Here is a 21,822-nt window from a genome sequence, read left to right as displayed (position 1 = left end):
ACCCAGATTGATGATTCCCTTCGTGGAGAAGCTACTTAGAGAGAACCTTGATATACCGGCCGCAAAAGACCTACAGATAGAAAGAGCTCACCGTGCGTTGGCACCACAGTCTCCGGCAGGCGCCCAGCCCAGATCGATTCTGGTCAGATTTCTCAGTTACAGAACGAAGGAAGAGGTGCTTAAAAGGGCATGGCAAAAGAAAGGTTTCATGTGGAACAACTGTAAAATCAGTTTAGACCACGACGAAGCACCGGTGATTCTTGCCAGACGGAAGGAATATACGGAAACACGGAGAGTCCTGAAGGAAAATAACATCAGATTCCAGACCCTGTATCCAGCTCGGCTGAGAGTCTTTTACGACGAAGGGACAAAAACTTACGCTACGGTGGAGGAGGCAACATTGGACCTGGCGGACCGGGGACTACCTACTAAAGTTATCACCCAACCGGAGTCGCTACTGGAGAGGATTGGGCAGAAGTCGTGGCAGTTAGTGGGGCGAGGATGCTCCACTCGAACCAGAGTGTCAAACTACAAGGAAAAGCTGCAAATATTCAGGCGCGAATGTACAGAGAACACAGATTAATTAAGAGAAATGACTGAAAAGAGTAAATCGGACTTAAAGGTAAAATGAAAACTGGTAACTGAAAATAAACCAGACGGAATAACTTGAATGATAGCAATATGGTCGAGACATAAATAGGAGAAAATTCTCTATGATTATTCAAACTGTTGAGGGCCCTCTAACACAGGGTGAAGATAGAGGTTATCCCTCTGAACTGAGGCGGGTCGGTGCTCAGGCCTCACTGTGGGAAGTCGGGAAAAATTTTCAAATGTTACACGTTCAAAAATGTCTAGGGTGTGGTTATATGTCTTGGTTTACTGTTGAGAAGGGATTGCTTACTGTTTGGTTAGAAAAGGAGAGTGTTTTTTTTTCTATTAGAGAAAAATGCAAACTGAATTGGTAAAAATAATTTTCTATAATGTTAATGGGGTTTTGAATCCAATTAAAAGAAATAAAATTATGTCTAAATTGAAAAAAGAGAGGGCACAAATAGCTTTCCTCCAGGAAACACATATGAGCCAATCTGAACATGGAAAATTAAAAAGAATGGGCTTTAAGCATGTATTTTATTCATCATATAAATTGAGTCACAAAAGAGGGGTAGCTACTTTAATATCAAGTACTCTTAATTATGAACATATTTCAGAGACTAGAGACAAAGAAGGACGGTTCGTAAAAATCACAGGAAGAATAGAAGGTACAGAAATAACATTGCTGAATGCTTATGCTCCTCCAGGTTGTGAATGGTCATTTTATAGACACATTTTTGACCTAATGGTCGGTTCTCAAGGGGTAGTAATTTGTGGAGGGGATTTTAATATTAGATTAAATCCTATATTAGATTCTTCAAGAATAGTTACTCAGAATAAACCTCTGACTCGGAAAGTGAATTCATTAATGGAGGAGTTGGGAATTATAGATGTCTGGAGGGAATTACACCCTACTAGTAAAGATTATACATATTACTCTTTCCCTCATTCAGCCTATTCAGGGATAGACTATTTCTTTATCTTTAATACAGATAGACTCAGGATAAAAAACTGTAATATTGCAACAATTGATCTGTCGGATCATAGCCCAGTCCCTATGTCTCTAATCCTGGAAAGGAAAATGAGGAAAACACTATGGAGGCTAAACTCACATATACTCAATAACCCGAAAGTAATGGAGAGATTAAGGGGAGAAATCAAAAAATATCTAGACCTTAGTGACACGGGAGAAACATCACCAGTGATCTTATGGGATACATTGAAAGCTGTACTGAGAGGGAAAATTATTTCCATTACCACTCACATGAAAAAAATCAATGCACAAAAATTAGCAGACCTTCAAGGAAAATTAAAACAACTTCAAGTTGTAGATAGCAACAAAAGTAATTCAAATCGAAAACAGGCAACTAGGAAATTGCAAAGTGAAATTGACGATATTTATACGTTGGAAACTCAAAGAAATTTTCTTCACCTGAGACAAAAGAACTATGAAGTAGGAGGTAAATCAGCTAGATTATTAGCATATAAATTATGAAAACAACAAGCAGACAATACAATTCATAAAATAAAGAATCCAAAGACAAAGCTTGTGGAGAGTACAATAGGGAAAATTCAAGAGAGTTTTGAAACATATTATCAAGAGCTGTACTCCCAACCCCGGGCCCCCAATGAGCCCTATATAGACAGTGTATTGAATTTTTTAGATCTACCTAAACTTACAGTTTTACAAAATGTAAGTTTATTAGAACCAGTAACTGTCAAAGAACTGAACGTGGCCATCTCTAGGTTAAAGGCTGGAAAGTCCCCGGGTTCTGATGGGTTTACCTCAGAGTGGTACAAGTCCCTGAAGACACAGTTAGCCCCATTACTACTTAACACCTTTAATTGGATCTTGCAGAGAGGAGAAACTCCACCTTCCTGGAGAGAAGCGATTATTTCAGTTATTCCTAAAGAGGGTAAAGATAAACTAGAATGTGGCAATTATCGGCCAATTAGTGTTCTTAATTTAGATTACAAACTATTTACATCTATATTAGCGCGCAGATTGGAAAAGCTTTTACCTGGCCTAATCCACTTAGACCAGACTGGATTTATTCAACAAAGACAAACACAGGACAACATAAGGAGAACTCTGCACATATTAGAACAGGTTAATAAGAACGAGACAGAGACAATGGTAGTAGGATTGGACGCTGAGAAAGCTTTTGATTCGGTTAGTTGGGCATTCCTATACAGAGTGTTAGGAAGATTCGGCTTTCAAGAAAAGTTTATTAAAGTAATTCAGACTCTATATGACAGCCCTACAGCCCGAATTAAGATAAATGGGGACCTCTCTGACTCCTTCATCTTAGAGAGAGGCACTAGACAGGGATGCCCAATTTCTCCTCTCCTTTTTGCGCTATATATTGAACCGCTTGCCCAACTAATAAGACAGAGCGAAATCGTAAAAGGTATCAAGGTGGCAGGGATTGAACAGAAAGTGGCGTTATTCGCAGATGATGTTTTGGTCTATCTGAGTGAACCAGAAAAATCATTTATAGGATTGTTTACACTGGTGGATGACTTTGGGAAAATATCAGGTTATAAAATAAATGTAAAGAAAGCGCAGGTTATGTCCCTAAATTATACACCATCCAAAAAATTGTAGGATACTTATGATCTTAAGTGGGAAACTAAATCATTAAAATATTTAGGAATAACCCTGCCGAAGGATCTTTCAACACTGTCACAGGTAAGTTATGGGCCATTAATCTCAGAGATAAAAGCAGATATGCATAGATGGAATCTTATCCCCTTTTTAAGTTCAAATTCAAGGATAAATACTATAAAAATGAATATTCTTCCTCGGTTATTGTATCTTTTCCGTACTTTACTGGTGGAAGTGGATGATAATCAATTCAGGGAATGGGACAAATGGATTTCCCGCTTCATTTGGCAAGGAAAGAAACCTAGAATTCGATATAACACCTTACAGTTAGGGAAGGAAGGAGGAGGTATGGTTCTTCCTTGCCTGAGAAATTATTTTTATGTCTCACAGATAACCCCTCTGTTATATTGGTGTAATAGGGAATATAAGGCTAGATGGAAGGAAATAGAATTTGGATTAGTTGACAGTTTTCCTCTTCAGGCCTCAATAGCTGACAAAGGATTGATGGCCCAGTTGGAAAAATTTAAAAACGCTTGGATAAATCTTACATTAAAAGTATGGCAGAAGGTGGTTAATTCATGTGGAATTAATAACATGTTAAAACTCTTTAGATGGTGTGCATATGATACCGAATTCCTTCCCAACAGAGGAGATAAAAGATTTGAGCTATGGATAAAGAAAGGTCTTACAACCTACCTCTCATTTATAGATAAAAGAGTATTACAAAGTTTCCAAATCCTGCAGGACAAACATGGCCTAGAACATAATGACTTTTTTAGGTACCTTCAAGTACGAAACTATGTTAACCAGAGCTGTAGATATACAGACCTATCAACAGTAGAATTAGAATTTTTCAAGATTCTGAATTCGGCTTGCAGTTCAATACCTAGTAAATCAGTTTCTCGATTATATAATGCACTCTCCCATGCTAAAAATGTAAATACACTGTATATTAAAGAGAAGTGGGAGAAAGAAGCGGGGTTGGTACTTTCAGAGGAGGCTTGGGAGAAAATCTGCAGCTTTCAATGGTCCTCGACTAATTCTTTGACTTGGAGAGAACATTGTTGGAAAAACATTATAAGATACTTCAAGACCCCATATCAGGAAAAATATAAAGATACAAATGTGATGTGTTGGAGAAGGTGCGGCTCCAAGGAGGCAAATCATTTTCATATTTTTTGGGATTGCCCTAAATTAAGTCTATTTTGGGAAGGTATTCATAGAACATTAGTTAAGGTACTTAGGTCCCAGATACCTCTGAACTTTGAGACGCTCTATTTGGGGCATGTATTGTTTCTTGAAAAGAAGGAAGATATAAAGTTGCTGCAGGCCCTCTTAGCGGCAAGTAAGAAATCAATCACTAGAAGATGGCTAAATCTAATACCACCTACATTAGAAGATCGGTACGAAATTATCTTGGAAATATTTAAAATGGAAAAGTTGACTTATTCCCTGAGAACTCTAAAAGAAAAATTTTATCAAATCTGAATTAAATGGATTGAATATATAACCCCAATGCGAGCAGACTTTAGATGACTCTCCTAATGATTTATACTGCTCTTCCCATCAACACAGTAATATTGCTAACATAAGCACCCCTAGTCTAAATGTTTGTTTTTTTTTTGTTTTCTTTTGGAAAATAGAGAATTAACACAAGTAAAGGGAAAGATTTGGGAAAGGGATAAAAAAATGAAAAAATTAAGTAAATAAGTACATAGGGATTGGATAATTATGTCTGCGGGCAGGAGCAAGCATGAACAAATTAGGATATAAACACCTACAATGGTTGATACATAGGTTTATATACAACATTTTGGACCAGTGGAAATGGTCCAGAAGGGTTATATGGAAACTATTATTACCATTTTTCTTAACAACTAATTCCATTACTTAGCCTAATAGGTTAGATTTACCACAGTACATAATTATCTATTTAAATGTTTATTTTCCTTTTATATCATCTCAATGTGTACTTAAGAATGTATAAATAATTGTAGTTTTATACATATAAAAAAATGGAAAAGGTTATATGTGTGAAAAAAGTACATGATATTTGTGAATTCCTTATCCAAATAAAATTAAAAAAAAAGAACATTGAGCCAGATAGAAATTAACAATTGGACAGCTACATAGATGATAAAATCATCTGAAGTCTCTGAAAGAGTTTTTTTAAAACATTATAAAAGTTGTAACAAAATAGTCATTGCATCCAAATGTCAGAAGGGAATCACTATAAACTACTGATACTCTCAACAACCATGTTACAACAGTGCTGATAGATTAATTCTCAGTAATTTTAATCCTACAGACTTTGACATTTTATATATTTCTCTCCACTTCAGGATGTTTTGGAATTGCTAGAGAAGCGGGTGAAGTCCAGATTTTCCCACAGACAAATTCATTTGCTCAATGCATTTAGCTTCAGGCAATATATGGAAGTGTTCCAGCAACAACTTAGTTTACCAAAAGAATTTCCTGATGGGAGATTCGCACAAGAATGGAATCAAAATATTGAGGTATTTTTTTTCTTAAAATATCAATTCTGCTTACTAATTACAATGGATAAATATTGCTGTATAAAATCTTAAGTATGGATTCCACATTAACATTAAGCAATGCATCAGGACCCAGGAATATAAAACTTCATCCATGTGAAAGATAAAATAATTGGTATTAATAATTTGATGTCCTAAGGTTGGTTGCTGTTATCTTTTGTTGTACTGTAATGTTCATTCTAGGTACCTTATTTAAAAATAGTGCAAACTAGACAACCTGGTGATCTGTAGGGGCACCCTATCCTGGAGTCATGCGGCCCTGGCTTGATCCGATTCTTGTTCTTTCCTCCTTCTGTGCCTATTGTTGTCATTTCGGAGATGTGCATGCCTCTCCTCCTCTGTCTCTTCTTCTCTCATCTTTTTTGTCCTGACTCTTTGATCCTGGAGTCGTGAGGCCCTGGCCTCATCCAATTCTTGTTCTGTCCCTCTGCTTGTTGCTTCCCAATGATGCTTGGCATCATCTCTTGACCATAATGTCCCCATGCTCTTTCCACATGCGTAATTAGGCTGTCCATATCTTTTTTACCCTAATGCTTGATAGAAGGTACGAAGCAGTAACACCAAACCTTCCAGGTTGCTGATTTTTCTTGATGATGTGGACGTGATAACCCTGCCTTTTTGCTGCAGTTGGCGTCGCTGCTGTGAGCATCGTGAGGTGCTGCTGAGGCTGGCCGTGCACATGTCGTAGTGTTACATCGTGGTTTCCATTAAAGCTGGAATTGGCTCTGTGAGCATTGTGAGGTGCTGCTGAGGCTGGCTGTGCACATGTGTCATAGTGTTACATCGTGGTTTCCATTAAAGCTGGAATCGGCTCGGGGTTGTGGAAAGTGGGGCTTGTTGATTGACGAGTGAGCGATTTTATACGAATATATAACCCTGAACTTTGCGTGGATCCTGTAAGTTAGCGCATTTTAAGTTGACTTAGACAAAAAAAGTGCCGCTGTAATGCACCGTTTGGGCTAATTGGAGGTCACAAACAGACAAACAGAGCATGAGAATTTTAGTAGTATATAGATAAAGTAAATGTTGTTTCCAATGTATATGTTAATTCATATATGCATATAAAGCAATCCAGTCTTTTCTTGCAATCTTTCAAGTGGAAAATTTATTGTTGGATTATGACAATACTTAATGAATGAAGACAGTCCATTATCTGCGCTGGGTGTCTGTGCTGATTTTGTTTTTACTTATTCAAGATCACCACCCCTGCTGAGACATTGGCTGCCAACAGCAGCTTGTCAGAATCCACTGTCCTAAGCCAGTCTTTCAAGTTGCCCATCTCCGAAGATTCTTCCTCTCCCAGGAATGAGGTCTTTGGAGCTTCTAATGGCGTTTCTGTTGCTCTGGGTTTTTACAGGATGGGATAGCCAGCCTTCCTCCTTTCACAGCCAGACTTCAGACCATCCATGGCAGAGATGATTTTGTTCAGTTATTGTCAATCAAAAGGACATGGCAGCATATGCTGCATGAATTCCTCTGTCGATAAATATTAGGAACAAATGTGCAGTTTAATAGTACTGTAGTAGTATTGGTATTGTTCTGATTAGTTCTGTATTTTATTTACATACATAATTTGAAACTCAATTAAATGGTCTTTTTTATACAATCTTCGGCTAATTGGGGCAGCTGCTAAATTGGGCCAAAACTGACAGGTCCCAAGGTGTCCCAGTTAACCAGAATCAACTGTAATTTCACACTCCCATGGATTAAATTCGATTTCTTAATTCCTAATTGACCAGGTCATCTGTATTTTCCTGAAGTTTTAATACTTCCCTTCTCACTTTCAATCACAGAGCCCATTTCTTAAATAATTTGCAAACTTTGTTCTTAAGAGAGTGCACCTCCCCCATCCCCAACCTCCACCATTACAGTCATTAATTTACATTGCAAAATGTTAAAAATGACTGCTGAGCCTTGTGGAACTACTTAGGTTCAATAACAAACATCCTGTCACAAAAACACAGGCCAATCATTACCCTTTTCTGAACCAATTTCAGATCCAATTTGTCAGTTTTCCTTGACTGAGCATATGATGTTCGTTTCTGGACAGATGAATAAAGATTATCCGAGTGACCTTCTACGTCTGTGGTATTGGTCTTTGGTTCAAGAAATTAGATTTCATTAGTTAACAAATGTTATGTACAACTCTCTCACAATTTATTTTAATGTTGCACTTAAATTTTGGAAGTGAAAATACCATGTTTATCCTGTTTCTCAATTCTAACTATTAATGGGTTTATATCTTTTTACCATATGTTAAGAGTCACAATGACAAATTGTTTTTACGTGTCACATTTAACATAACAGAACAGATTTCCAAGCAAATTGTTTCAGAGGCATAACCAGCCAATAATAAGTACTAAACAAAAAGAGGTATAAGATTAGGTCTTACAACTGCCTTTGTAAGGTGATCTTCAAGGAAAATGCTGAAGTAATGAAAAAAATGTTTGGAAGAAATTGTATGCCTAAGAAAAAAAGTAAAAGTACTGTTGATTTTTTTAATGATTTTCACTCAATTTTGCTGTTCACTCAAATTTATTTGTACATTTTGTTTATTCAAAGCAGTAATTTGCAGGATTACTTGATTCCAGTCTCAGCTACTTATTACAAAATTAACCAATCCTGGTCTTACTTGAGTTTTGCTGGGTTATCAATCAATCAAAAAAGCACTGGATACTACAGGCCTACCTCCTAGGGTACCTCATTCAAATCTGTATCTGCAGAGTAACTTGGATTCCAAAGTCAGAAACAGGTTTATTACCATTGACAGACGTGATGGGTTATGCCCATGACTCTACTCAGCAGCTTTTTACTATCCTGCGCATTGGAGCCTCTTTACCAGACAGTAATGCACCCAGTTAGAGTGCTCTCCCTGGTACACCTGTAAAATTCGCTAGAGTTTTGATGACATACCAAATATAAAACTCCTAATGAAGCATAGCCACTGGGTTGTCGTCTTCATGATTGTAGCAATGTGTTTGGCCCAGGATAGATCCTCTAAAATGTTGGCACGGAGGAACTTGAAGCTGCTCACTCTTTCCACTCAATGAGGACTGGTGTGTGCTCTCCTGATGTAACCTTCCTGAAGTCTATAATCAATTCCTTGGTCTTAATGATGTTGAGTGCAATGTTGTTGTTGCAACAGCACTCAACCATCTGATCTTTTGTGCTCCTGTATGCCTTCTCAGCGCCATTTGAGATTCTGCCAATAACAGTGGTGTCGTCAGCGAATTTACAGATGCTGTTTAAGCTGAGCCTAGCCACACAGTCATGATTGTAGAGAGTGTAGAGTAGTGGGCTAAGCATGCACCTTGATTGTCAGCGTGGAGAAGATGCTATTTTCAATCCACACTTACAGTGGTCCCCCTATAGGGAAGTCAAGGATCCAGTTGCAATCATTGACGATATTGTCATTTTGTTGCCACATTAACCATAGATATTGTTGCTTGTCTTTATTCCATTTCTGATACCACCTATAGAAGGGTTTCCTTCTGTTGCTGAGAATTACACGTGCTTTATCTTATCAGTAATTTGATTGTCAGTGAGATTTTGGCAGAAAATATATGATAACCATTACTGTAACTGAGCCCCAAAAGAGAATCTAGCAATGACAACAATGGCTTTATTCACTTACTTAAATATTTATTTGTTGAGCAAATTGAATAAGTGTAAAAAAATTATATTACACTACATCACTGTTTTTGCTCTTTTTGTGTTACTTATTTCTTTCTTACATATGTTTCTTTTTGTAATTTATAATTATAATTTATGTATTGCACTGTTGCTGCTAAACAACAAATTTCATGACAAATTTCAATGATAATAAAATAATGGATTTATAGAGTAAGAAATATTATTTTTGAACATTTCTTTTGTATGGTATATAGATATCAATAGCACAATTGCTAAGTAATGCTTTAAAAGTTTGGCTGTTTTTGACATGGTTACAGAGTAACTATCATGGCTCTTTATCTTATTTTTAGTAATCTGGCACTTTCTGGTAATGTTCAGCTTGTAATGAACAGGGTGCAATGAGTAACGCTGTCAATTCTTCCCAAGCAAGTCAATTTAATGACCTTTCCTTCAGTGTATTATCTGTTTTTCAATCTGCCTGAAGTATTTGCCAGGTTATTTAACACCCTCTGAAATATTACTCCCTTATTAGTCACTGTGCAAAGACAAAACTGTGGTGGATATTCTTCAGAAGCACTTCAACTCCAGCAAGGATTTCTGCTCTCTGCATATGCTATTGGTAAGAGTTTCATTAACACAAAATCATACTTCATGCAGGTTTAAAATAGCAATTTACTAATTTTCTTGGTAAGATTATAATTACTGGTGCTGCACAAAGGAATTTTATTTTTTCACTAGAACAGATTTAATGTCTTCTTATTTGATGGGACTGGATAGGAAAAATTCTTACCTCTCTCGACTTGATTATGCGCTCCATCGGTGTCAAGGTAACTAGCGGGTAGTATTGATTGTTTTATAATCTTACCAACTTCAAAGTTTAAAGCACTTACCACTCTCTGTATAAAAAGAACTACCTCCGACATCTCTGAACATCCCTTCACTCACCTTAAAGGACTGCACTCTGGTATTAGCTATTGTCACCCTGAGACAAAGATGTTGGTTGTCAAAGTTCAAAGTAAACTACATATATGTCACCATATACAGCCCTGAGATTTGTTTTCTTCTGGGCACATTCAATAAATCCAACAAACATAATAGAGTCAATGAAAGACTGCACCCAATAGGACGGACAAGAAATAATAATAAATAAATTAGCAATAAAATATCGAGGACATGGGAAGAAGAGTCCTTGAAAGTGAGTCCAAAGGTTATAGGAACAGTTCAGTGATGGAGTGAGTGAAGTTACCCCCTCTGGTTGAAGAGCCTGATAGTTGAGGGGTAATAAATGTTCCTGAACCTGGTCGTGTGAGTCCTGAGGCTCCTGTATTTAGAAGTGTTCTTGAACCAGAGGTGTCTGTTTTTAGGTTTCTGATTGCAGTTTGCAACTCTCAAAGGCAGTTTGTTATTGAAACAGTACAAAATGGTTTTTGGAGCGCTGAACTTATGATTTGAAAAACTTCCTATTTTTCTCTTGGAAAAAAAATCATTTGATCACGGGTGACTTTTCAAAGGATTATCATCCAAGAAAATTTATAAATTACAGATGCTGTAACTGTGAAACAAAGCAAAGTTCTGGGACTATTCAGCTGATTAGGCAGCATTCTGTGGAGACAAATAGTTAACATTACATCAACATTATATCTCTCTTTTTAGAGTGTTGCCTGATCTGCTAAATACTTAACAGCATTACCGTATCTGTTCATAGCCTGTTCTGGCAGTATAGATAATATTGTAGAACTGTATGTGATTACTGTAACTTCAGCCAATTATGTAATTCTAGTTAATATTTAAGTCCCCAAGAAGTAATATTAACTGTAAGTTTCCAAAAGAAAGGTGGTTTTGAGGAAGCTTGCATAGTATAATTTGAAGTTTGTAATTAACTTCAGTTTCAATATTTGGTGTGCTTCTCTTAAAAACTCTGGTTCAAAATATAAGGTCGTTCCATTTCTATTTTAGTTTCTAATAATATTAAAAGAGTGACATTTTATTAAAATTTATGGCCTTCTTCGTTGAAATGTTGTATGAAGTACAAGGGAGGCATTCTTAGTTCAAATCTTTAAATGTAATCTTTTGGTGCTGTAAATATGGAGAAATCTTTACTTGGAAACATAAAATTAAATGCTGTTTTGCCTTTTAACTCTCACTGAACAAAATTGAAGAAAACTATTGAAATACGTGAACGGACTCTAGGTCTGTAGCCAGCATCAACCAGCATGGAGATGTAAAATGTCTCAGGAGTTGACCAACATTTATCTCTCAATCAATAATATTAAAAAATATGATATACTTATCCACCTCACTGATATTTTTTGAAACCTTCTTGTGTGTTTACTTCCCTACATAACAAGTGTGTACTGCTTGATATGTTTTTATGTTCTTGAAACATTTTGGGGTGAGGACATGAAGAATTTTACTTAAATGTTAATTTCCTCCAATAAACTTGTTCTCAGTTTATTAAGCGTAGAGTCATCCAGCTCGGAAACAGGCTCTTCAGCTCATCACGTCTACGTCAGGCATCAAGTACCTGTCTCTACTAATTCAATTTACCAATACTTGGCTTGTAAACTTCTATAACACTGATGTTTTAATTGCATATCTGAATACTTGTCTCTTATGAGAATACCTGCCTCCACTGCCCACTCAGATAACGTATTCCAAGTTTCAAATGCCATCTTATTCAAAAAAAAATTCCAATTTCTTTAAAATCTACTTCTTACCTTAAACCTATGCTTTCTGATTAAAAATGGAATTATAAAGGGAAACGTCTCCTAATTTCAGGAACTGATGTATAACAGTTGGTAGTAAACAGTCTACTGCAGGTTCCATTTTCATCCGTATCCATTCAGCAGAGCTAGGACACATTTCAAACCTGAGGCAAGTTGACTCTTGAGCTGTTCTTGACCTTGTTCTGTAGAATTTTATCTTGCCTAATTTGTCATGAACTGCAATTATTAAGTATGATTTAAATCATATTCCATTAACCCTTCTGGCCCATTATTTAAATAAAACTGCTATTTTACTGAGCAGTGATTAACAAACGGTCATTAACTGCACAGAAAAGCTTTTTGTCATTTCTCTGTGATATAATGGAAATATTTTGTATTAACTACAAATAATCTCTAGTTATTTTGTTTGCTTTCAGATGCTTGCTCTTAGACATGTGACCATTTCCAAGCCAAGTATCCGATCCATGGATCTTCTGGATGCCAGTAGACAATGCACAATGGATTCCAAAGCAAATATACTACATGGTAGGAAGAATATTGTTTAATCCAGAAACCAGAGATTAAAGGACTAATACTGTTCATTGCAGCAGTTAAAAATACAGTGGCAACTTGTAAAGCAAGCTTTCTAATTCAGCAAAATTTTCAAATGTGCTTTTCCAGTAGTGTTATCAAAACCTGTTCGAGTGACAAAATGATAATGGGGCAGAAATCCAAAGCTTGATAAAAGGCAGGCTTTTTTTTTTTTAGTAAACATGAAAGGGGTGATTTGGGTAAAATCAAAACTGGAGACATGCTGACAAGTCAGAAAGCTGTAGAGCAACAGGAAGATAGGGTTAAATACTGAAAGTCATGGGAAAATTCAAAAGCTGATGAGAAATTTTGAAATGAAGGCAATGGTGAGTATCGAGCTGATGGATGAGTGGAAGGTGGTTTAATGTGAAGACCTTCATTTTAGAGAAAGATTAGTCCAAAGACCATAAGACATAGGAGGAGAATAAGTCCATTTGGCCTATCGAGTGTGCTCTGCTATTCAATCATGGCTAATCCTTTTTTCCCCTCCTCTGCCCCACTTCCCAGTCTTCTCCCTGTAACCTTTGATGCCGTTGCCAATCAATCAAAAACCTATCAATCTCCGCCTTAAATATACCCAGTGACCTCACCTCCACAGCTGCCTGGGGTAACAAATTCCACAAATTCACCACCCTCTGGTTAAAGAAATTTCTCCGCATCTGTATTTTGCGTGGATGTACCTCTATCCTGAGGCTGTGTCCTCGTGTCCTGGACTCCCCCAACATGGGAAACATCCCTTCCACATCTACTCTGTCTAAGCCTTTCAATATTCAAAAGGATTTATTGAGATCCTCTCTATCCTTCCAAATTCCAGCGATTAAAGGCCCAGAGCGATTAAACGTTCCTCATATGATAACCCTTTCACTCCCGGAATCATCGCTGTGAACCTCCACTGAACCCTTTCCAATGCCAGCACATCTTTTCTTACAAACAGGAGCCCAAAACTGTTCACAATACTCAAGATAAGGCCTTACTAGTGCCTTATAAAGCCTCAGCATCACATCCCTGCTCTTATATTCTAGACCTCTTGAAATGAATGTTAGCATTGCATTTGCCTTCCTCAGCACTGACTCAGCCTGCAAGTTAACCTTTAGGGTGTTCTGCACAAGGACACCCAAGTCCCTTTGTATCTCAGATTTGTGGATTTTCTCTCCATTTAGAAAATAGTCTGCACACTTATTTCTCCAACCAAAGTGCATGACCATGCATTTTCCAACATTGTATTTCGTTTGCCACTAATCTCTCTAAATCCTTCTGCAGCCTTCCTGTTTCCTCAACACTACCTGCCGCTCCACGTATCATCTGTAAACATGGCAACAAAGCCATCTATTCCATCATCCAAATCATTGATATGCAGCATAAAAAGAAGCGGTCCCAACACCGACCCTTGTGGAACACCACTAGTCACTAGCAGCCAACCGGAAAAGGATCCTGTTGTTCCCACTCACTGCCTCCTACTAACCAGCCAATGCTCTAACCATGCCAATAACCTTCCTGCATTACCATGGGTTCTTAAATTGGTAAGCAGCCTCATGTGTAGCGCCTTGTCAAAGGCCTTCTGAAAGTCCAATTATACAACATCCACTGCATCCACTTTATCTATCCTACTTGTAATGTCCTCAAAGAATTCCAGCAGGCTCATCAGGCAAGAATTTCCCTTAAGGAAACCATGCTGACTTTGTCCCATCATGTCCTGTGTCACAGAGTACTCCATGATCTTATCCTTAACAATTGACTCCTCTTAAAGAGTGGAGTGACATTTGCAATTTACCAGTCCTCCAGAACCATGCCAGAGTCCAACAATTCTTGAAAGATCATTACTAATGCCTCCACAATCTCTACCGTCACCTCTTTCAGAACCCTAGGGTGCAGTTCATCTGGTCCAGCTGACTTATGTACCTTTAAAACTTACAGCTTTTTGACCACCTTTTCCCTTATAGCTGCAGTCACTTTTCTTCCTTCACACTCTCCAACATCAGGCACATTGTTAGTGTCTTCCACAGTGAAGACTGTTGCAAAATACTCATTTATTTCATCTGCCATAACCTTGTCCCCCGTTGTTATTTCTCCAGCCCCATATTCTGGCGATCCTATACTCTCATCTCTCTTATTTTTTATATACTTGAAAAAGCTTTTCCTATCCACTTTGATATTGTTTGCTAGCTTGCTTTCATAGTTAATCTTTTCCCTCCTAATGCTTCTTTTAGTTGCTGTCTGTAGGTTTTTAACCCTCTACTTTCCCACTAATTTTTGCTTTGTTCTATAAGACCATAAGACATAGGAGAAGAATTAGGCCATTTGGTCCATCAAGTCCGCTCGTATGCCCTCTCTTTTGCTTTTACATTAGCTTCAATTTCCCTTGTCAGCCACAGTTGTACTATTTTGCCTTTTAAGTATTTCTGTGGTTTTGGAATACATCTATCCTGCAACTTCCTCATTTTTCCCAGAAACTCAAGCCATTGCTGCTCTGCTGTCATCCCTGCCAGCATCTCCTTCCAATTTACTTTGGCCGACTCCTCTCTCATACCACTGTAATTTCCTTTACTCCACTGAAATACTGCTATGTCAGACTTTACTTTCTCCCTATCAAATTTCAAATTGAACTCAATCTTATTGTGATCACTGCCTCCTAAGGGTTCCTTTACCTTTAGCTCCCTAATCGCCTCTGGTTCATTACATAACACCCAATCCAGTATAGCTGATCCCCTAGTAGGCTGAGCGACAAACTAATAAAAAGCCATCTCGCAAGCATTCAACAAATTTACTATCTGAAGATCCATTACCCATCTGATTTTTTCCAATCTACCTGCATGTTAAAATCTCCCATGACTGTCATAATATTGCCTTTTTAACACATTTTTTCTATTTCCCATTGTAATCTATAGTCCACATATGTAGTCATCGGTATGGAATAGGCATGGATGAAATTTTCAGCAGCATATGAGCTGAAGCAGGAGCAGGGTCAGGAGAAGTAATACAGGTTGAACTCAGTGGTTTAAGTAATGACATTATCATAGTCATACTTTATTGATCCCGGGGGAAACTGGTTTTCGTTACAGTTGCACCATAAATAATAAATAGTAATAAAACCATAAATAGTTAAATAGTAATATATAAATTATGCCAGGAAATAAGTCCAGGACCAGCCTATTGGCTCAGGGTGTCTGACCCTCCAAGGGAGGAGTTGTAAAGTTTGATGGCCACAGGCAGGAATGACTTCCTATGACGCTCTGTGTTGCATCTCGGTGGAATGAGTCTCTGGCTGAATGTACTCCTGTGCCCGACCAGTACATTATGTAGTGGATGGGAGACGTTGTCCAAGATGGCATGCAACTTAGACAGCATCCTTTTTTCAGACACCACCGTCAGGGAGTCCAGTTCCATCCCCACAACATCACTGGCCTTACGAATGAGTTTGTTGATTCTGTTGGTGTCTGCTACCCTCAGCCTGCTGCCCCAGCACACAACAGCAAACATGATAGCACTGGCCACCACAGACTCGTAGAACATCCTCAGCATCGTCCAGCAGATGTTAAAGGACCTCAGTCTCCTCAGGAAATAGAGATGGCTCTGACCCTTCTTGTAGACAGCCTCAGTGTTCTTTGACCAGTCCAGTTTATAATCTGAACATATTGTAGACATAGTGAAACCTGGTCAGTTTCAGTTTTAGACAGCTGACATGGAGTGGGTACTTGGGAATGGAGTTTGTGACAAATACCAAAGTAAGTGTTAGCATCTTATTGGTCATATATTGCAGCAGTTGAAAACGCAATATCCAAACATAATGAGCTGGTCAGTTTTCAACAATCGTAAGGAAGGGAATTGAACCTAATATTGTCCATGGCTGGGTGCTGCATTTATTTTAGGAGTTTGCAATTCTGTTATATTGTAATTTTATGGTATTGTCCCATTTAGCTGTTAGGTAATAACTTGACAACAATTACATTTTTAGATGTGTCATGAATAACAGGTAACATGCTGGTAATACCTTCTACTGGCCCATCCTGAATAAGTGCCTGTGTGGTCTTGGACTATAAAGCTCAGAATTTTAACACGGACATTCCTAGTTCTTTTGCACCATGCTTGATAGCATAAATTTAACCATAAACTCTTTCTGGAATTTGAAGTGGAAAGACACGGTGAATTGAAGTGGGATGTACCCATTGGACTGGATAAGGCTTTTTATGTCTTCATAATTCCCTTCCATAGCTCTGTAACCCGGTTAAGGATCTACTTTTTTCATCATATACATTTACATGTGTTAGGAATTTGCTGTGGTGTGTTGGCATGACATAAAACAGAAAATAATGACATTGAACAGTTATAAGAATAAAGAATTATAAGAAGTTTTGAAGGATACATCTTACAATGCTCTGAACACATCATCAGTGATGTAACTTGGAATCATCGTGAGTGGCTAATCAAACTTCAACTTGTGTTCAGGTAGCATGTGCCACAGATTCACATGGACTCGCTCTCTGGGCTTTCTCTGCTGCCCCGATGGTTCAATGCCTCCTTATACCAGCAATACCCAATGTGCTGAGGGCCCTGTGAAGAGACTGTCCGGTGAAACCCCAGTAGCCCACTTCAAAGTTAATTTCCACATTAGAGATATGGAACAAAATGTGCATAAATATATAAATACCTTCATAAATTTACAATGTAAATGGGGTAATTATAAAACATTTTAAAAAGTGTAATATAGGGTTTGCTGTTTCGCTCCTAGAGGAAGATATTTTGAATCCTGTATTTTATTACCACATTAAAATTTCTTTATATGTTGCAGCTTTAGTTTGCTTGTTTTTTTTTCTATTTTTCTTCTTTTAGTACTAAATTGCTTCCTCAGAAAATTGCTGGTCATTGGGTAGAAAAATTATATAGCACTGCAGAGCAATTTTGTGATCAGAAATTATAACTTAGTACATTTCATGATTAACTCTCAATTGAAGGCCTTGTGCAAATGCACAATATTTCTCTCATCTTTGCTTGTTCCCCCCCCCCACACCAATCTCATTTTAGCACAGATGCTCTAATTTTTTCAGATAGCTGAGGAAGTCTTTGAGCATTGTGGGAATACGAGGGGTGATTGATAAGTTTGTGTCCTAAGGTAGAATGAGATGAGTTATTAACTTCAAACTTTCTGCATAATCACTCAAAGAGTTGAACTGCATATGCGTGTAACGAGAGCTGTATAATTCATCTCCTTCTACCTTAGGGCATGAACTTATCAATCATCCCTGCTGTGGACACTTTCTGGAGGTCCAAGACACTGACTTTTACAAAAAAGGGATCCGTATGCCCCACAACCGCTGGACTAAGTGTGTAAATGCAGGAGGGGACTATGTTGAAAAATAAACGTGCTAGGTTTTCTAAAATTGACTCCTCCTACCTTAGGCCATGAACTTATCAATCACCCCTCATATACTGCAGTCAATTGGGGGAATTACTTTGATTCTTAAAGCAGTCTTCAGTTGAAATCAGCTTGTGAATTTTAATATTAATATCTGGCCCATTTTTTCTTGTAGGTCTGTCTGTGCTGGAATTCTGCCTAATTATTGCCATGAAGCACTTGAATTCCATTTATGAAGGACAGCCATTTAACTTTGAAATGGTTTACAATGGTGAGTTTGTTTTTACAGAAAGCAAATGGGACCAGTGACCTAACAAAATGAATAACTATGAGGCCCTCCATCAGTCAGAGTCGAATGTGAATATTGCATTCGAGCTGTCCACATGATACACAAGCCAGGGCGGTAGGTTATGGAGAGCAAGCTGCCGCCCATGTAGCAGGCTTCCCCTTTCCACAGCAGCTGATAAATCCAAAGGAACGGCAGGGACTGATACAGTTTGGCACCAGTGGGAGTTGCCAGTCAGCATTGAATTCAACATCAGACTGCCTTAGGGTTCCAGCTCTGTATTATTCCCCAGGGTTTACTCCTGAAGCCCTCCCCATGAGCGGGTATAGGCCAAAGGCAGCAGAGGTTTGAGATCAGTTTTCCTTCTCCTAGATGAGCTGCCAGTCATGGCTGACGCGCCTTCTCTGTCCGAAGCGACTGTTTTAAGGCACCACTGACCTTCCTCGAGCCGTTCTCCGGTCAATAGAAACACTTCTACCAGGCTTAGTAGCTAGGCCACATGTGAAGATCAGAAGCTGGACAGCTGGACAGGCTATTCGAGATACATGCCATTCGGAGCATTTAATAGGTAGAGGGAGCTTATCCTCACTACTGCACCCCCAGCTATGACGACTGTAAGGAACCAATTGAATTAACTAGGGTTTCAGATATTGGGTTTAAATTTCTTGTCACTCGAACTTAACCCAAGTTATTTTGCTTAGAGTTAAGGAGAATGAACAAGATTGAATAGGGTAGTGAAACCAAAGTCTGTCAGAAATGGATAGAGCACAAAAAAGACCTGCAGTGGGGGTCAGAACAGGAAATGATGGTAAATAAGGGCTCTTTATCTGAATGCATATAGCCCTCAGAGAAAATATGTGAATTTGTGGCAGGAATGAGTATAAGTGGTGTATTCTAATAGCTGATAGAGATAAGATTGTAAAATAACTAGATTGGGAATTCAATATTACAAGATTTTAACATTGAGGAGAAAGGAACAAAAGATGAAAGAAACCAATTGTATGAAAAATTGGATAAATTCAATAATGGAGGCTAATCATAGCTCAGAAGACCAATCTTGGTGAAGACAGCAAGAGATAGATATTGGTGAGAGTTAGTTGTACAACCCCCCCAAGCAGTAGTGTAATGCATGACCTATTACGTATAATAAAAGTAATAATGGAATTCATAAAATTTGGACAAACCAAACTAGCTGCAAACAACAGGAATTCTGCAGATGCTGGAAATTCAAGCAACACACATCAAAGTTGCTGGTGAACGCAGCAGGCCAGGCAGCATCTCTAAGAAGAGGTACAGTCGACGTTTCAGGCCGAGACCCTTCGTCAGGACTAACTGAAGGAAGAGTGAGTAAGGGATTTGAAAGTTGGAGGGGGAGGGGGAGATCCAAAATGATAGGAGAAGACAGGAGGGGGAGGGATGGAGCCAAGAGCTGGACAGGTGATTCGCAAAAGGGGATATGAGAGGATCATGGGACAGGAGGTCCGGGAAGAAAGACAAGGTGGACCTAGAGGATGGGCAAGAGGTATATTCAGAGGGACAGAGGGAGAAAAAGGAGAGTGAGAGAAAGAATGTGTGCATAAAAATAGTAACAGATGGGGTACGAGGGGGAGGTGGGGCCTAGCGGAAGTTAGAGAAGTCGATGTTCATGCCATCAGGTTGGAGGCTACCCAGACGGAATATAGGGTGTTGTTCCTCCAACCTGAGTGTGGCTTCATCTTTACAGTAGAGGAGGCTGTGGATAGACATGTCAGAATGGGAATGGGATGTGGAATTAAAATGTGTGGCCACTGGGAGATCCTGCTTTCTCTGGCGGACAGAGCGTAGATGTTCAGCAAAGCGGTCTCCCAGTCTGCGTCGGGTCTCGCCAATATATAAAAGGCCACATCGGGAGCACCGGACGCAGTATATCACCCCAGTCGACTCACAGGTGAAGTGTTGCCTCACCTGGAAGGACTGTTTGGGGCCCTGAATGGTGGTAAGGGAGGAAGTGTAAGGGCATGTGTAGCACTTGTTCCGCTTACACGGATAAGTGCCAGGAGGGAGATCAGTGGGGAGGGATGGGGGGGACGAATGGACAAGGGAGTTGTGTAGGGAGCGATCCCTGCGGAATGCAGAGGGAGGGCGGGAGGGAAAGATGTGCTTAGCTGCAACGGTTTGGAGCAGAAATTTGTAATATAAGGGGTTTAATTGAAAATATGGCAGGGAGGTTAGGGAACAGTAGATGTGATAGAATTTTATTTAATAATTGGAAGAGACTTGGATTAAAATAAAACAAAGGTCTTAAATCTGAATTCAAAAAGATTAAGTAAAATGGGAAACTATATTAAAAGTTAAGACAGAAAACATGCAGTGGGTCACTGAATTAACATTGTGTTTTAAAGGCAAAATACCAAGCCGGAAAGGTGATGCAATTGTAGTTACCAGAATCTGGTTCAATATCGCCAGTATGTGTCGTGAAATTTGTTGTTTTGCGGCAGCAGTACAATGCAATACATAATAATAGAAACTAATATTTTTTAAATTAAAGAAGTAGTGCAAAATGAGAGGAAAATACTGAGCTAGTATTCATGGGTTCGTTGTCCAATCTGAAATCAATTAAGGTAGGTTAAAGATACCTTAGTGCAAGGAAAAATGCGTGGCTGTGATCTGTCTCGTCAACAGTTAATTAGGTGGGATCCTCCCAAGTTTCATTCTTTTCAACCAAGATGTTAAGGGCACAGGTGCATGGGAACACTGCCATCTGCAGGTTCACTTGCAAATCACACTAAGATATTTCTGGATCTAAATCTTAGAAATCCGTATACAACAGCACAAATGGTGACTCAGGAAGACAGTGGATCATCACCTTCAAGGCCATTTTGGGATTCCTAATAAACGTTGGCCTTGTCAAGAGTGCCCAGATCCAGAGAGGGAATAAGTAAATAAAAACAGCTTACAGCCATAGTTCTTTCTTTTCAAACTACAATTCATCTTTGTCGAGTGAATGTGTTGTAAAATACACAATACAGCTTTTCATTAATAAATAGGATTATTATATTTCTGCAAATTTAAGCAGTAGACTGTATTACACAGAAATGTATGTTGAAAATTTAACCAGATTATATTTACAAAACTTAGGCCTCTTGGCAAAAGGTTGATCTGATCAACTTATAGCAGAATATTTTTGTTCTGTTTTGCATATACTAAATTTCAGGCTAATAACTGCAGTGGATAATTTGAAGACTTAAAATTTTAAAAATACAAATGTTGAGAAGTTCTTCTTCGATCCAAGAAGATGACATGAGATTGAAGGGCAATAAGCTGTTCAAAAATGTCTTGAAAAATTAAATGCTTAAACAGTTATCTGCATGTAAACATTCATTTTGAAAGATGTACTGAAAAATATGTCATTACACTTGTTCTTGCATTACAGAATTTCAGAAGTTTGTACAAAGGAAATCTAACTCTTTGCATTATTTTGAGAAGCCTGTAATTTTGAAGGTAAGAAAGCTTATGTGAACTTT

General features: G+C 38.4%; 1 protein-coding gene across 4 annotated transcripts in view; it reads left to right on the top strand.

Moving 5' to 3' along the window:
• The window catches only part of orc4 (origin recognition complex, subunit 4), a 130,331-nt gene that overhangs the window by 100,674 nt on the left and 7,835 nt on the right, over positions 1–21,822 (top strand). For all 4 annotated transcript variants that reach the window (XM_072258627.1, XM_072258628.1, XM_072258629.1 and 1 more), the window contains 5 exons: positions 5,542–5,715; positions 9,920–10,006; positions 12,530–12,638; positions 18,209–18,304; positions 21,732–21,799. In XM_072258627.1, coding sequence (XP_072114728.1) covers positions 5,542–5,715; positions 9,920–10,006; positions 12,530–12,638; positions 18,209–18,304; positions 21,732–21,799 — 534 coding nt within the window. The remainder of the gene's footprint in view (positions 1–5,541; positions 5,716–9,919; positions 10,007–12,529; positions 12,639–18,208; positions 18,305–21,731; positions 21,800–21,822) is intronic.

Source organism: Mobula birostris, chromosome 5 (assembly GCF_030028105.1).
Source record: "Mobula birostris isolate sMobBir1 chromosome 5, sMobBir1.hap1, whole genome shotgun sequence".
NCBI lineage: Eukaryota > Metazoa > Chordata > Chondrichthyes > Myliobatiformes > Myliobatidae > Mobula > Mobula birostris.
Note: the sequence above shows the minus strand (reverse complement) of the source record. Positions and strands in the feature narration are given on the sequence as shown.